Source organism: Mustela erminea, chromosome 3, assembly GCF_009829155.1.
Source record: "Mustela erminea isolate mMusErm1 chromosome 3, mMusErm1.Pri, whole genome shotgun sequence".
Taxonomy (NCBI): Eukaryota; Metazoa; Chordata; class Mammalia; order Carnivora; family Mustelidae; genus Mustela; species Mustela erminea.
The window spans coordinates 26,959,441-26,975,296 of NC_045616.1; the positions used below are offsets into that span (position 1 = coordinate 26,959,441).

Sequence of the window (15,856 nt, forward strand, 5' to 3'; positions counted from 1 at the left end):
TTAACCTGTTGGGGTTGTAATTGTATTCTCTTAATAAATCATGTTGGTGAAAACCCCTACCTTTAAAATATTGATTTTTGAGGTGCCTGGGTGGCTCAGTGGGTTAAGCCTCTCTGCCTTTGGCTCAGGTCATGATCCCAGGTTCCTGGGATCAAGCCCCACATTGAGCTCTCTGCTCGGCAGGGAGTCTGCTTCCTCTTCTCTCTCTGCCTGCCTCGCCGCCTACTTGTGATCTCTCTCTCTCTCTCTGTCAAATAAATAAATAAAATCTTTAAAAAAAAATATTGATTCTTCCTATCCAGGAATGTGATATAGCTATTTTCAGATCTTCTTTTATGTCCCTTAATGAAGTTTTTTAGGTTTCTTCAGAAGGTCTTGAATGCTTGTCATAAAGTTTATCCTTAGACATTATGAGGCTCAAATGTTAATGAAATCTTTCGGTTTTTCCTGTTATTTTTTAACTGATGAATGTTGGTGTGTAAGAAGTCTGTTTTATAGGAAATCTATTGAGTAGTATACATTGATTTAGTATATGGCACCTTACAAAACTTTTATTGATTCTAATTATTTTTTAGTTGACTCAGTTCTGTGTAGATCATTTCATCTACAAACAGCTTTAGTTTTCTGTCTTCCTACCCAGTATCTGTACCTCTTAGGTCTTTTGCTTGTCCTATTTCACAGGTGAGGGCCTCCAGCAAAATGTGAAAGAATAGTTGTGGTAAAGAGGTGCCTGGGTGGCTCAGTTGGCTAAGCATCAGACTCTTGGTTTTGGCTCAGGTCATGATCTCAGGGTGGTGAGATGGAGCCCCGTGTTGGGCTCAGTGCAGAGTCTGCTTGAGATTCTGTCCCTCTCTCTCTTCCCCTACCCCTTGCTCATGCTCAGTCTCTCTCTAGGAAATAAATAAATAAAATATTTTTTAAATAGTTGTAATAAAATTATCAGCACTGTTAATGATGTTTCCTCAGAGGAAGCTGAGTAGGATATTTGCTTTGGGATTATGGTAGCTAAACTTTATTAACTTAAAAATGTTTCTTGCTACTTCTAGCCTGCTAAGGATTGCTAGGAAGAGGTAGACTGATGTACTAATGGTTTTTTAGGATTCACTGAGATATTCATTTATTTTTCTAATGGGGCAATGTTGAGAAGTACATGATCAGATCTCCTAATATTTAGCCATCTTTATGTTCCTGGGATAAATTTATTTGGTCATGATGTATTAGTCGTACAATCGAATGTTGAATATGTAATATACATTCCTGACAGATTTTGCTCTGAACTTCTAATATAGGGGCACCTGGGTGGCTTAGTCATAAAGCGTGCAACTTTTGATCTCGGGGTTGAAAACCAATATAAGTTGGTATTTAGAGCAATTTATCATTAAATTTGTTGAAATACGTTTGTACCCAATATTAGGTAAATGTGGCGTTTTTAGTATAAGGATTTTATACCCAGATTCTAGCAGAATTTTATTATTTTGCTGATGTAAATTTTTTGCTTCTATTAGCAGATACTAACTGTTCAGTGTCTTACATAGGTATTCATCATGTATTTTTGTTAAGGTTCTGAGAAGAAATCTAGCTAGCTTGTCTCAGAGGGTAGATTCAGTCTAAAAGTTGTATAGGCACAACACAATAATACATTTGCCACGGTCTCTGTAGCACTATTCTTTTCTCCCCTTCTTAGGGGTCACTCACAGAACTTGGATAGAAATTTAGCTCTTCTAACTATTAGCTAGTAATTTCATAGTATTTATTTCCTCTGAGCCTCAATTATGCCTCTGTAATCATTGAAATAGTAACAGTCCCACTTATGGCTGAGAGCTTACATAGATTTTCAGCAAGGCGAAAGAAAAGTACACACTGCTATTAGTAGAATACAACAAATATTGTTACTAATACTCACATTAATGCATTTAATTATATATTATGTGATAATAGATAATTTTGTAATAATGTAATTAATATTAGTAGGATCCAAAAATTAGTAGAATGCAACAAATAGGCTTCACTCGGACCATCTGTCAGATCTTCATAGATCCACACATTTCTGCCTTTTAAGTTCAAATAAGTGAGCCATGCCAGACAAAAAGGTATATGCCAAGCTATCAGCAGACTTTGGGGAAAGGAAGGTATAGAAAGCATTTTAAAAGCTCAGTCAGTGGGCAGCTGGGAGGCTCAGTCAGTGAAGCACCTGCCTTCAGCTCAGGTCATGATCCCAGGGTCCTGGGATGGAGCCCAATATCGGGCTCCCTGCTCAGAGGCGAGTCGGCTTCTCCCTTTCTCCTGCCCCTGCTCTCTCTCTCTCTCTCCATCACTCTAATAAATAAAATCTTTTAAAAAAAATTAAAAATAAAAGCTAATCAGCAATCACTAGCGAAAGGACTTTATGATTACATAGTCCTGTGTTACATTACCCGCTGAGACTTTTTTTAAAAGACTTTATTTTTAATCTCTGCACACAACATGGGGCTCCGAGAATCCCAAGGTCAAGTCATAGGCTCCACCGACAGCCAGCCAGGCACACCTAACCACTGAGACTTCTAACAAGTTGTTTCAACCAATCTGGAAATTGTTTTTGGTCTTCTGCCATCAGCAGCCATTACTATTTTATTTTATTTACTTTTTAAACTTTAAGACTCACTATTTTTTAATTTTAATTTTTAAATTTTATTTATTTATTTATTTTTTAAAGTAATCTCTGCTCCCAGTGTGAGTTGTGCCCTCTTCTGACCGAGGATTCTTATTCTAACAATAAAATACAGGAGCACTCCTCCTTAGTCCTTTCCAGTCCTACTGCAGGTAACACTTCTTCGTGGGGTTATTAGAAAGCTTAGTACTGAAACATGCTTGTAACAGTATCTGCTACAGTAACTGCTGCATTCTACTGTTTTTGTAAAGATGGAATATTCTAATGCTCCTATAAAGCTTTCAAGAAAAATGTGCAGGCAACAGGCCAAGCAGTGGATTAAAAAAAAAAAAAAAAAAGTTTTTTTTTTTTTTAAGCTACGCGCCGAGCAGTAGAAAAGAGGAAGAGAGGGTCTGGTCACAGAGCACAGCTCTCTGCTGAAGCAAGGAGTTCTGAGTGGCAAATCCTGGAGTTGCAAGTGTGTGGGCTAGGAGGATGGGTCTTCAGACGAGGCTAAGGTAAGAAGACCCTGCGGGTCCCCATCAGGCAAGTTCTTAAAGCAAAGGACGGGATTCGTCCTCTTCTCCAGGACTTAGGGACTCAGCGTCAGCTTTAGAGTTGACCAAGTTGCAATGTCCCCTGGCTCAAGAGCAAGCTGAGTTAGAAGCAGCAGCCCTAAAGATCACTGGCCCACAAGACACCTCCAAGTTTCTGTTCTGCTCCAAGCTCCGACCTAAGGAAGAAACTCAAAAGAGTTTCCAAAGGTAACCTGATCAAGTTTCCTGAATTGAGACACTTCATCTTTTAGGTTAACTTTCAGGTTATTTGGTCCTGGCCTGACATTTGAAAGAAAAAGAAAATAGGTCTTAAAAATGAATTCCACAGATAGTAAAAAATCTCTGGGGAAAACTAAAGCTATAAAACCTGAATGTGGACAAAGTCTTCTCATTACTGCATACAGTTAATAGTTAAAACACGCAGCTGCTCAGAGGCAGCATTTTTAAAAAAAACTGGAGCCAGAAGCCAGAGAGTGCGTCTCCGGGATCCGCTGACGTTCGGGTTCTGTATTACAAACACCATTCCCAGCTCCGTCGGCCAACTGAGAACGAGACGCCGACCTTGGACTCAAAGGCAAATAGAACAAAGTCTTGGTACAAGTTGGAGGGTTCACTGCTGTTAATGCTAGTCGAGAGTTAAAAGACGAAAATCCTAATCTCGGGAAGAGAAGGCGCTCCATGCTTTTCAGCTCCCCGCCGTCCTGCACATCGCTCAGGGTAGCGTCTGGCGAAATGCAAACGCAGCGCCCGCCGGCGCCCGAAGGCCACGGAGCGCCCGGGTGCGGCCGGGCCCCCGGCGACTGGCGCGGAGGCGCGCACACCCCTTTTCTGCAGACTCACAGGTTTTCAGGCCCCGCCTCCTCCGGGCCCAGCTCCGCTCCGCCACCCTGTGGGCCCCGACCCAGGGGTCCCCAGCCCCGCGCCCTCCGCCGTCGCGCCCCCGGCACCCGCTCCGAGCCCCCAGGGAGAGCGGCGCGCGGCGGGGGCGGCGGCGGCGCCTCCGGTCCGCGCCGCGCAGCGTCTGGGTCCCGGGGGCGCAGGGCAGGGAGGCGGGGCGCTCGGCCGGGGGCGGAGCTGCGGCCGCGAGCCCGCCCCCCGCTCGCCCTCCGCCGGCCGGCTGGAGCGGCCATGGAGGTCTACATCCCGTCCTTTCGCTACGAGGAGAGCGACCTGGAGCGGGGATACACGGTAGGCGCGAGCCGCGGCCGGACAGGGCCCCCGAGGCGGGACCGCGGCTGCTGAGCGCGGAGGTGTCCCCGGCCGCCGCCGGCCCTGCGCGGGGTGTCCCCTGGCTGCCCTCCCTTCCGCGGGGCCTGAGGCTGGGCTGCGCCCCGGCGCGGTTGTCAGGGAGACGCCCCCACCCCCCATCTGCCCCTCGCCCGAGCTCGGCGGCCGCGCGCGCCCGGGGCTCCTCGGGTTCGCTCCCTTCCCCCTCCCGGCCCCGCTCCCGGCCTCGGGGCAGCAGCGGCGGGACTCAAGCCCCGGCTCGCGACGCTCGCCGTTCTCTCCGCCGCCCGCCCTCTGCAGCCCGGGGTGGGCTGCGTCCGTGTCTGGCCCAGCTGCCCCCGCTGCCCAGGCAGGAGTGGCCGCGCCGCGCATAGATGTTGGCTTCCAAGTTCTGTGGGATTCATTCAGATGGAAAACATGCTAATCAAAAAAAAAAAAAAAATCATCATTTGCAGCCCTTTATTAGCCAGAATGAACACATGCGTTGCTTTGAGATGGCTTCCAAAGTTTTTTTGTTGTTTGTTTTTTTTTTTTCCTAGTTTTGGTAGGCCATGAAAGGACATAATCAGCTGCTTATTGCGCACCTGTTCCATACCTAAGCGGGATCCCTGAGAACTGAGAAACAGGGCCCCTGATCTCCAGAGTGGAAGAGAGGGTCGGGATGGTGAAGACCAGGGCCTGGGACCTTTGCACGAGTTAGCAAGTAAACTGTAGGTGGTTGGTTTCCCAGTGAACTTAAGACACCTTCATCTAGACGGTTATTGCCAGAGGGAGAAGTGCCTCACCGGGGCGCGACCTCGGAAGAATCTGTTTCCAGTTGTTAAAGACCAGGTAGGAGGAGAAGATTGCAGAGGGCAGTCTGAAAGGACTGATGGAATGTTCATTTCGAACTCACTCACTTGCCAAACAGTAGTTCTATTAATTTGGCAGAGTATTTTAACCTTTCTTTTCCCTAACTATTCGTGGGTTTTGGTGACAGCCTGTTTGGAACCTTCCGTGTTTTTATAGGGAGAATTAAATCTCCCTCTCAAGGGAGTTTTTAGAATTAGGAGTGGTGATTGAAAAAAAAAAAAAAATCCAGGGAGTATGTGGATTTTTAGGATTAAGTAGACCTCTGGGTTCAAGTGTTCAAGTGTCCTAAGAGAAGTACTGAACGCCTTCCTTTGGGTTGGAGACCGGGCGGTGGGGGGGCGGGCAGCTGAGCTCTGTTTGGCCATTATTTATATAAGCTTTATATAAATATCTCTTCCCGATGAATTAATAGTTGGTTAAACATTCTGCATCTTCCTTAAAAAGGGGGGGAATTTAACTTAAATTTGAACCTGTGCGAGGCCTTTTCCTTAAAGCCTTGAAACCTTGCTTGTCTTTCATTAATCCAGGTGTGTCAGCCCCACCCCTCCCCTCCGCCGTCAGCATCAGCAGCCTAGGAAGGCCTGCTCTCTTTAGGGCATTATTTAGGATCTGAAGATTACAGCCTGCTTGTTTAGTCTTTTGATGTGTTTAGATGAAGGTGGTCTCAGTAGTCCAAACTAAAAGTTACTTACCTCCGCAAATAAGGACTTTGAAGTGGATGGGAATTAAGGCTTTTTGGCCATTACTGGTTATTCTTTTCTTACAGGATCTGTGTTTTCCCACACTGTTTTCCAGTATCTTTTGATTACTCGTATTACGACCAGGCGTGTGCCGGCTTGTGACTTAAATTGATTTGGAAGGAGCCCTTTTCTTGGCAACCGTGGTAGTCTGGAGATTGCTTATATGATGAAAGTTTGTGTGCTTTGTAAAAGCTTACTTTTTAAAAAAAATCCTAACTCACTTAGATTGATAACCATATTGTTGAGATACCTCTGCAAGTGATTTTTTTCCCTATGTGCGTCAATGAAACAGCTGTTGGATACCTTGTTCCCTTTGAGCAGCTGTTTTATCATTGCACAGCATAAGACTATACTTTTGGGGATCATTTTCCTTCAGGGATCATTACTATAGTTTGTTATAATTGCACAGCAGTTTTTATTCATTTAGTAAATATTAACTGAGTACCTGCTTGGTGTCTGTATTCTAGGTCCTAGGAATTTAGCGGTGAATAACATTTCATCTTTTTAAAAAACCCTGAGAATTTACAAATATAATCTCAGTTTTCTGAACAAGAAACTGGTGAAATAATGTATACTTCAGAGTAAAAAGCATCTTTTTTCTAAGGTGATTATATGTATTTAAGAATATGTAAGGAGTATTGCATTAGAGCAAATTCAGTGATTGGAGGCTTATAGTAAAGAAGTGTGGTTCTTCCTTGCTTCTAGTCCCATGCCCTCAAAACATAAAACAGGGGGTTGCATTCTTAGAGACTTTTTATGCCATGAAAACATATGGGTTTCTTTCTTAGAATAAATTGTAAGATTTGACTATAACTGTCATCCTGAAACATGAATATCTTTCTGTACCGATATGGATAGGTCTGTCTCCTAGCTACTAGCAAGGGGATCTTCCTCATAAGGAACATGCCATCATTTGTTTACCCAGATCTCTTGTTGCTGGCCACTAACACTTGCTTCTAATTTTTAGCAACTGTGTCAGAGATGTTGAAATGAGACATCCCTATACATGGCTTTTTTTTTTTTTTTTTTTTTTTTTTTTTATGGCTACGGCTAGGATTTTTGTAGAGCCTTAACTAGAGTTGGTACTTCTGGGCCTTTTAAAGTTTTCATGGGTAATGCTCAGTTGTTACTCAAGAAGTTTATACAAAGTTATGCCCAATGTACAAGGTAATTTACCTTTAAAGAGTGAATTTTTGCCTTTTGAACCCTTAAACATTGACTGTGGGCTTGTGGGATGTCAGGTGTGGAATTGAAAGGTAAAGGGATGTTGCTCCTGTCCTTAGAATTCTCAGCCAGCAGGGGCAAGGTAGGGACGCGCTAGGGTGCCCTGGTGTTATCTGGCAATCTTGAGGAGGAAGAGGGCTCTTCTGCACTGCCTTGAGGTCATGTGTGGTGTGGGGTTGGGGGTTGCTTAGGAATGCTGACTTTTAAAATCTGGCTAGGTTTTTGCTGGCACTGTGAATTCTAGAAGGAGGAAGTGTAACACAAAATCTCATCTCAGGGGAAAGGCATTTTAAACTCCCAGATTCATCAGAACTAAAAAAGAAAAAGAAAGAAAGGTGAGGGGGGAACCCTTCTAAATCATCTTAATTTATAAAGAATCAGGAAAGGATCTGCTACCCAAATTCACATGAACTCAGATGTACTTTGTGGGAAGGTTATTCTCTACCTGCCCTCTGTCCCCATAGCTTGGATGTTTACTGTCTGTTTCCCAGCTAGGCTCTAAACTCCTTGAGACTAGCGCAGTGCCAGTTTCTACTGCTGTATTCCAGCGCCAGGGTCTATCCCACAGTAAGAATTCAGCACTTGTGTGATGAATAAAAAATGAATGCACGAGTCTTCTAATAGGAGAAGGAAACCCAAAGAGCGGTGATTATGAAGCATGAAGCAGCTCGGTGGGTAGAAAGGGGTCAGGGTGCAGACTGGAGTTTCCAGTAGCAGAAAGGATTGTGCAGGCTGACAGAGGAAGGTGGAGAGAGATCCACTCTCCAGCCTGAAGAGCTGGAAAGGAGTATGTGTGGACTTCAGCCGCAGACACTGGGTTTGAGGAAGAAAGTAACATGATGAGCTTTGCATTTAGAAAGATGACCCTGGAGTTTTAATCATTTAAGGGATGGTAGCAGAAGGAGAGAGAAGGTGTGAGGCGGAACTAAGGCAACTGTGAAAGGAAGATGACAAGAATCTCCAGGATCTGGTGACCAGACGTGAGGCAGGAATGTGACTCCCCTGGGTGCGAGTGCCGTTGGCCTACTCAGAGCTGAAGCAAGGGGGAGATTTCATGTGGGGACCTGTTGTGTTTTTCGTGATTGGTGAGGCTGTTTGATTTTGAAGCTCAGGATAGAGATCTGGGCTAGGAATATGGCTCTAGAGGGTCATTCAGCACAAAGGATGAGAAAAGCGTAGCAGTTAATGCTATTCCTAGGAGGAGAATATAGAGTGAAGAAAGATGATGGACTTAAGGTAAAATCCCACAATTTGCCTGAGCAAAGAATTCTCAGCACTGTGTGCTGAGAGAGAGGAGAGAAGGACAATGGATGAAGGACGGGCAGGGCTGAAAAGTGGGAAGACAGAATGGTAGATGCTTTACAGGAAGGAAAGGGCTGGATGTTGCTGAGTGGTCTTGTAAGGTGACGATGGAGAACAGTCCGTTGGATGTGAGAGTAAGCGGGTCTGGGGTGTGAATATAGGCTAGTATTTTCAATTTTCAGATACGTTTTTGGGAAATAACAAAAATAGAATTACTCCCTAGGTTGCAACAGAAAAGTTTGAATGTATTAGATTTCACTATTTTATAGCTGTAAAAATCAAGGCATTGGATTAGATGGTGTTTCAAGTTCGTTTTAACTGTCTGTGACTCTGTTATGGTTATGCAAATATATATTTTTTTATATTCCGGTCTCTTTGATTTACTTGATGTATCATGCTTTTCACTGTGTAGGGCAGCTTCATATTTACATGATCATAATGCTGAGACATATGCAGGGATCATTGCTTTAATATTTTATGGATTAAAATTCAAAAATAGAACAATACAAGGAACCATTTACCAATTCCTTATCTTGAGTCTTTTAAATTATTACTTCATTTATCACCCCTTATTCTTCCACTTTTTAGGACTATTTTGGGGCACCTCAATGGGTAAAAGCCTCTGCCTTCAGCTCAGACCATGATCCCAGAGTCCTGGGATCAAGCCCCACAGTGTCCTGCTCTCTGCTCAGTAGGGAGCCTGCTTCCCTTCCTCTCTCTGCCCGCTTCTCTGCCTACTTGTGATCTCTGTCTGTCAAATAAATAAATAAAATCGTTAGAAAAAAAATTCTGGAATATTTTGAAACAAACCCAGGACATAATTTCACTGTAGCTTTCACTTTGAATACCTGACAGGTACAGACTTTTAAAAAAATAAATAACCAAAATGTCAGTCTTGTCACAAAATTAGCCATGCCTTCAGACCATCCCAATTCTCACTTGTTTTTGTTGTTCTTAGCGTGATCACAATGTCGACATTTCCTTGGAATTAACAGTGATCTGCAGGAGGTATTTTTACTGCCATTTTGTATTTGTGAGAATGAGAGGTTGAGTAAGGGCACTTCTCTACCCATGAGGAGCCCTCCTCTTTGCTTTCATCCTCAGAGTGCTCCCATCTGGAGCAAGTTGCAAAGAAAAAAATTGTGTATGTGTGTGCTACAGCTAGCAGAGGAAGAGAGGGCATTTCTTCAGAGTACTGGCCCTGTTTTTCCCCAGAAGCTCTGAACAAATCCATGCCCTTTCGTATCTTGTTGTCCCCAATGGGTTTTTCAACCAATCCTGTTGCCAGGGGAATTCTCTGTCCTGATTGGCTGAGGCTGGGCCGTCTGAACCAATCACCGTGGCAAGGACACATTAATTAGATGGAGTTAAAATAATGGGCCTTTCTGGAGCCGGGAGTGAGGTCAGCCTCTTCCTGCCACCTAACCCTGCAGGCACGACAGTGAGACCACAGTGTCCGCCACGATGTCTTCAAGTCATCCATTATAAGCATCTATGATGAAGGAGGCCTTTGTGTGACAAGGACATAGCTGCCCCAGAGCTTACTCACAGTAAACTGACAGCATAAGCAAACATTAAATGTGTGTCGCATAATGAAATCAAGCACGTGTAGGGTATGTTCCTTACCCTTAAGGACAGGAAATGCAAGTGTGGAAATACATATTTTTTTAAATTTTGATTTATTTATTTGAGAAAGAGACAGAGTGAGAGAACATGAGAGGGGAGGTCAGAGGAAGAAGCAGACTCCCCATGGAGCTGGGAGCCCGATGTGGGACTCGATCCTAGGACTCCGGGATCATGACCTGAGTTGAAGGCAGTCGCTTAACCAGCTGAGCTACCCAGGAGCCCCACAAGTGTGGAAATATTCTTAAAATCCTTCTTAATTCATTTATTTAAGAGAGAGGGAATTCATTTATTTAAGGGAGAGGGGATGAGAAAATGCCCCCTGCAAGTAGGGGGAGGGGCAGAGGGAGAGAATCTCAAGAGGACTCCCCACTGAGCTCAGACCCCCCCCCCCCCCCACCACCAGAGGCTCCCTCTCAGGCCTCATGAGATTAGGACCTGAGCCAAAACCAAGAGTCCCAGGCTTAGCCCACCCAGCCACCCAGGCTCCCGAAGTGTGAAAATATTCTTGAACATTAGCCAATAGAATGCTACCTTCACTTAAGAATCAAAATAGGTACCAGGGAATTGAATTTTGCAAGTTCCTTGCTTAGAAATTTAGAGACAGAAGTAAGTTTGTTTTCACTGAGCAAGAAATACATTGTAATCTTTTCTTTAGTAGTTTGCACTTTGAAATTTATGTTTTTTAAAATAAACTTTTAATGTAATTTTAGATTTGCAGAAAATTTACAAAGTTAGTAACTGAGAATTCCTATATAGCCCCCAGCCAGTTTCCCTTGTTGTTTTAACATCATATATTACCATGGTAATGTCAAAACAAGGAAACTAGCATTGATGCATTACGGTTGACTAAGCTCCAGACTTTATTTGGATTCCACTAATGTCCAATCCAGGATATTGTGTTGCATTTAGTTTTGTCTGTCCTGATGTGAAACTAAGTTAATAGTCCAAATCACAGCACAGTGTCTCAAAAATGAGGCAGGAATGGCATTAGAAATAAAGCCATACAGATCAAATCAGAATTTGTCTATTTTAGATACTTTATGTGTAACTTTTGCCATTTGACAAAAGCCCCTTAGACTGTTATACCCATTTATGACAGAGGCTGGCATAGTCTAAGGGCAGAAGCTCAGGCTATAGATTCATGCTGTCTGCATTCAAATTTTGCCTCCTTTTCTAAGCTTTTTAAGTCAGTAGTGTAAACGAAAGTCCAGGAGAAATATTCATGCTGTATGAAATAAATTCTTTGCAAATACTTTGAAGTATTTCAGAAGTAATTCACATGGAATCAACTGGTACTCTTATAACAACTTTCATTCAGTTCAGGTTTAGTTTTGTAGCATTATTTACTACTTGCGTGTGTTTTCTTTTTCCTTCAGGATGCTGAAGGCTACTATATTTACGTAAGTGAGTGGTATATATTACAGAGAGCACCAAGACACCTGCTTCTCACCTCCTGCCATCTCTTCCATCCCCCAGCATCCCTCCAAAACACAGGGACCATCAGGCTCATACCTTGAATTCTTAAGATGGCTTTCCAGGTGTACGTTCAGATTTTTAAAAATAATTTTTGAATAGATTTTATTTATTTGAGAGAGAGATCATGAGTGGGATGGAGGGGCAGAGGGAGAGGGAGAAGCAGACTCCCCACCAAGCCAGGAGCCCAACATGGGGCTCTATCCCAGGACCCTGAGATCATGACCCAAGCTGAACGCAGAGGCTTCACCGACTTAGTCACCCAGGTGCCCCCACATACTCAGATTTTTAATGGAATTTTCTGTTATTTTGCTTCATATGTGTCTTTTCTGTTTCAATTTTCTGTTTTCTTGCTCTCCTTCGCTTTTGAAAGTACATGTTTTGTTATGAAAAATGTCAACATATGGAGAAGTGGAGAGACTGACCCCTTTACTCAGCTTTTAAAATGATGAGCTCTTGGGGCACCTGGGTGGCTCAGTCATTTGAGCATCCGACTCCTGATTTTGGCTCAGGTCACAGGTCCCAATGGAGACCGACTGAACCACCCAGGCATTCCTCCCTATGTCATTTTTAATACTTTTTTCAGTTCCTTATCTTGTATAAAGGTAGAGATTTGATCATTTTCAGGTTTGATTTGCGGTGCCCGCGATCATTGAAGAACACTGCCTAGATTTTTTTCATTCCTTAGTGGTTGCTAAGTATTGATAGTTTAATTTTGTCATTCTTTCTTCATTTATTGGCTTGGATACATGTATACAAAGCAACTTGGCCTCATAAATTAGTTACTGTGAGGTTTTTAATAGGAAAAGCAGGAGAAGGGCCTGATTCTTTCTTTGGTTATTTACTTTTCAAAACAATGAGTTGGCTGTCTCCAAAGATAAAGATTATCACAGAGGCTCTTTTAAAAAAATCAGTATTGGGGTGCATAGGTGGCTCAGTGGGTTAAGCCTCTGCCTTTGGCTCAGGTCATGGTCTCAGGGTCCTGGGATCGAGTGCCGCATCGGCTCTCTGCTCGGTGGGGAGTCTGCTTCCCTTCTGTCTCTGCCTGCTTGTGATCTCTCTCTCTCTCTCTCTGTCGAATAAATAAATTAAAATCTTTTTTAAAAATCAGTATTGTTAGGGATCTGTGGCTATTAACATATTTGATGTAGTTGGGTCCCTTGCATTTATTATTCTTGGATACTTTCTGTTCTTCTTTGGCCATTTTCGTATTTGGCGTTTTCAAGTTGGGTGCTGTGTCCTTGACATAGCCTTAGTGGTCTTTGGTAACTCCTTGCTTCCTAACATCACAAGATACATCTTTTACCTTTCCCACCCCAGATCTGGAATTGGGTTTTTCTCTAAAGATCCCTGGTTGCTTTTAGTGGGAAATGAGAGAGACTATGATCTACAGACAAGGTACTTGTGAAGGTTTTGAGATCTTTTCTGTTCTCACCGTGGGGGAATGTTTCTCTTCAGACCAAATACACGGTTATGTTGAGGACAGCAGGAATTTTTGTCTTGTCTTTTATCTTCAGCTCTGTCTTTCTCCTGCCTTGAAAATCTCAAGACTTTAGATGCTGAGATTGGTGGAACATTGTATGGTTAGCGGTTTACTTATCTCCCATCATACCCATCAGTGTGTTTCCATTATAACCAGTACTACCATCAACACCACGATTACTGAATACAGATTAAACATTTTTTTAAGAAGTTCTTTTGTTCTTTGATCCATCCCTCTAGAAGTGGCCAGTCAAATGACTTTCAAAATCACTTGGTTTGGTTCTTCCCTGCTTATAACTCCAAAGAGCTACCCAGGGTCATTTTCTTTTGTGTACTTAGGGATTTTTCTAGAAGTTGATTTTGTTTTATATTGTGTAAAGTATATACTGCGTTAGGTTTATTTGCTGAAATCTAGCTGCTTTTTATATTCCCTTCATTCTGTTTTCTTCCCTTTCCCTTGATGACCATTAAAAAAAAAAAAGTTGTGGTTTATCTTTCCATTAAAAAAATAGAAACACGGTGCACCTACCTGTTCAGTCAGAGGAGCGTGCAATCTTGATCTTGGGGTTGTGAGTTTGAACCCCTCCCCATGTTGCGTGTAGAGTTTATTTAAATGAAAACTTAAAACAAAAAGAAACAAATACGGTACATTTGTGCCCTTGGATTAAACAGTAGTCTAAAATTAAACAGTAGTATATGAAAACATTTTCTTCCACCTGTTTTGTGGGTTTTTTTGTTTGTTTGTTTGTTTCAGATTATTTTTACTTTACAGTGCATCCTGTTGTTCACTCCCAGGGGCATATATCAAGATGCAGACTCCTTTCCTATAGCTTAATTCTTTTGCATTGTTGTCTGCAGTCACTAGCCTTGTGTGTCTGGTTCTTGCATTTTTGTCAGGGTACCTTTAGAATAGATTCTTAGCCGTGGGTTACTGGATCAAAAGGTACATGCATACATAGGTAATTTTGCCAGATATTGTCAGATCCCTTCCTTTGGGATTGTGCTACTTTGTATTCCCATAGCAGTTTATGAGAGTGCGTATTTCCTCACAAGCTTGCCAACTGAGCGTGTTGTCAGGCCTTTCGGTTTGTGCCGATCTGATGAGGGGAGCAGTGGTGTCTCCTTGTAGATCCATTGTAATTTGCTAGCTCAGTTCTGAGGACTAGCTTCCACATTTTTGAAACATGCTAGTGTCCCTTGTAGTTGTGTTGCATTGCTTTGCTTTTTTCTTTTCTTCTTTTCTCTCCTCCTCCTCCTTCTTCTTCTCCTCCTCCTTTTTTTTTTTTTTTTTTTTGGAAGTAGGTAGTGGGTAGGTGAGTATTTGAAATACGCGAGTATCCTCTTGTTGATTTTTATTAAAAAGGCAAATGACGGAGAGGAGGAGTCAGGAGGGCGGAGGAGCAGGAGGCTGAGACGACATCAGATAGCAGGAGTTCAGCTAGGTAGTTTATCAAACCATTCCGAGCACCTACAGATCCAACAGGAGATCCAAGAGAAGAAGAGCAGCGGTTCTAGAAACAGAAAATCGATCACTTTCGGAAAGGAAACAACTGAACCGGAGAATAGTCTTGGGGACCTTGGACACACGAAGTGCCATTCATGGAACAACATCACTTCCTGATCTTTAAGAGTCTTAACGTATTTTGTAAATTTTGAAACTTCATATTTTTTTATTTTCTGCCGACTGAACATCCCCACTGTGCACACCCTGCCCAGGTGACCAAGTGCACCAGAGTGATAAGGATGACCTTTCCCTGACCTGAGTTCCCCTTCCTGTCATGCCCTATGACCTAGTAACATTCAAACACACCATTGAAATCTCCTCTTGCCTTTCTCTTGTACTCCACCTTGACCTCCAATAAAGGCACGTTGTTTGTGGGGGAAAAAATAAAAAAGGCAAATGACATCGGTTTTCACCTTACAAATCTTACTTGAAGGAAGAACCAATATGTGAGTGGAGTCCTACCTGCCACCTTTCCTAAATTCTTTGAATTTAGATGAATTTAGGAGTTTAGAAATTGTTTTAGAAACTATTAGCTTCTCTCCTTCATCCTCACCCTTTTCTCCACCTTGCTGGTGGATATTCCTCTTATGGTCAAGATTACCTAAGGCAGGTAAAGCAAGCGTTCATTCATGTGATTAAGTCTTATGGGCTTATGGGCTTACCTATCCCATAGGATAGGACCAATACATTCACTGTATTGGTATTGTGGGCTTCAGGCTGGCTCACAAGGAAGCTTGCTCTGGAAGGATGAATGAAAGTTAGCCAGTTTATGAAAGGGAAGAATATTTCATTGATAGCCTACAACTTCAATACTATGACATAAACATTAACAGTGCTTAAATTCTATGATATAAAGGCATTACCTCTTATGTTACATGATAAGGTGATAAGAGAAGAAAAAAAAAGATATATATATGTATATATACGTATATATACATATATATATATAAATATGGGGGTGCCTGGGTGGCTCAGTGGGTTAAGCCTCTGCCTTTGGCTTGGGTCATGGTCTCTGGGTCCTGGGATCGAGTCCCGCATCAGGCTCTCTGCTCAGCAGGGAGCCTGCTTCTTCCCTCTCTCTCTCTCTGCTTGCCTCTCTGCCTGCTTGTGATCTCTCTCTCTCTCTCTGTGTCAAATAAATAAATAAAATCTTTTTTAAAAACCATGAATATGTTAATAGAGATGCACATAAACATACTAGAGACAAAGTAAGGGAATACTTGGCACAATTACAGTCCTCACT

General features: G+C 42.8%; 1 protein-coding gene across 2 annotated transcripts in view; it reads left to right on the top strand.

The window, feature by feature from the left end:
- Window positions 1–3,013: 3,013 nt before the first annotated feature.
- Window positions 3,014–15,856, top strand: part of SNX24 (sorting nexin 24) — a 159,684-nt gene continuing 146,841 nt past the window's right edge. Inside the window, exons 1-2 of one of the 2 annotated variants that reach the window (XM_032335481.1) lie at window positions 3,014–4,371; window positions 14,473–14,806. In XM_032335481.1, the coding sequence (XP_032191372.1) occupies window positions 3,862–4,371; window positions 14,473–14,730 (768 nt within the window). In that variant the 5' untranslated portion in view covers window positions 3,014–3,861 and the 3' untranslated portion in view covers window positions 14,731–14,806. Of the gene's footprint in view, window positions 4,372–14,472; window positions 14,807–15,856 lie in introns of those variants that run through there. The other variant, XM_032335480.1, reaches the window with a different exon arrangement.